At 56.0% G+C, this 884-nt stretch overlaps 1 protein-coding gene across 1 annotated transcript; it reads right to left on the bottom strand.

The window, feature by feature from the left end:
• Positions 1-52: 52 nt before the first annotated feature.
• Positions 53-876, bottom strand: NHLRC1 (NHL repeat containing E3 ubiquitin protein ligase 1; the record flags this gene model as incomplete). Its single annotated transcript, XM_009326502.1, has 1 exon — positions 53-876. A coding segment is annotated over one exon (816 nt), but the record flags the coding sequence as incomplete, so codon positions are not given.
• Between the last annotated feature and the right edge of the window lie 8 nt (positions 877-884).

Raw genomic sequence — 884 nt, forward strand, 5'->3', positions numbered from 1 at the left:
CTTCGCTTGCTTTATGGCCAAAAGCAGCTTGAACCTTTAGCAGTAAGCATCTAAACCCATTCAGGTGGAGCTATATATTTTTACTGAATGATCACCGCTGTCTAAAACGACGAGGGAATTGTTTGCCATGTAAGTCAGTCCTACGGGATAAGAAAGCCCATGGCTAATTAGAGGGTTAAAGATGGGAAACTCCTCAGGTTTCCCTAAGCATATTACAGCCTGGCTACAGACGTCCGCTACTATAACGCGGCCCTCTTTGTCAAAGGCCACAGCCGTAGTGTGTATTTTGGAGGGGAAAAGAAGGTTCAGACCGAAGCTATCCATCTGGCCGATGAGATCCATCTCTGCACTGAATATCTTCACTCGGGTGCTGCCATTGTTCGGTCCTTGAGCTTTCAGGTGCTCTATTACCACGATAGCACCCGAGGTCTGGGAGACTGCAACCCCTCTCGGGCGGATGAGCTGAGACCGGATCATCTGACACTTCTTTAGTTTCCCCTTCTTGAAGTCGGCCGTCAAGCGGTAGAGAGCGCCTGCCTCCGAGTCGGTCAGGATTACTTCACTCTCGGGGGTGGCATCCAAGCCCCAGGGCAAACAGAAACCTTCCCGGACAGCCAGGACCCCCCTTCCCTCAAAATCAAAGGCCTTCACAGAGCTGTCCCCGCCATCGGTGACCACCACGTGCCCGTCCGACGTGACCGTCACATCCAGCGGGTACTTGATATCGTTGCCCGCGTCCCCCCGCTCCCCGAACCGCTGCAGGCAGGATCCGCTCGGCCCAAAGATGTGGATCCTCTTCTTGCCGTCGTGTGCCACTGCCAGGCGCCCCGACCTCCGGCAGGCCGCCACCCCGGTGGGGTTGACCAGCGACCCCCAGCCCCCCA

Source organism: Pygoscelis adeliae, unplaced genomic scaffold (genome assembly GCF_000699105.1).
Source record: "Pygoscelis adeliae isolate BGI_AS28 unplaced genomic scaffold, ASM69910v1 Scaffold186, whole genome shotgun sequence".
In the NCBI taxonomy this organism is placed as follows: domain Eukaryota; kingdom Metazoa; phylum Chordata; class Aves; order Sphenisciformes; family Spheniscidae; genus Pygoscelis; species Pygoscelis adeliae.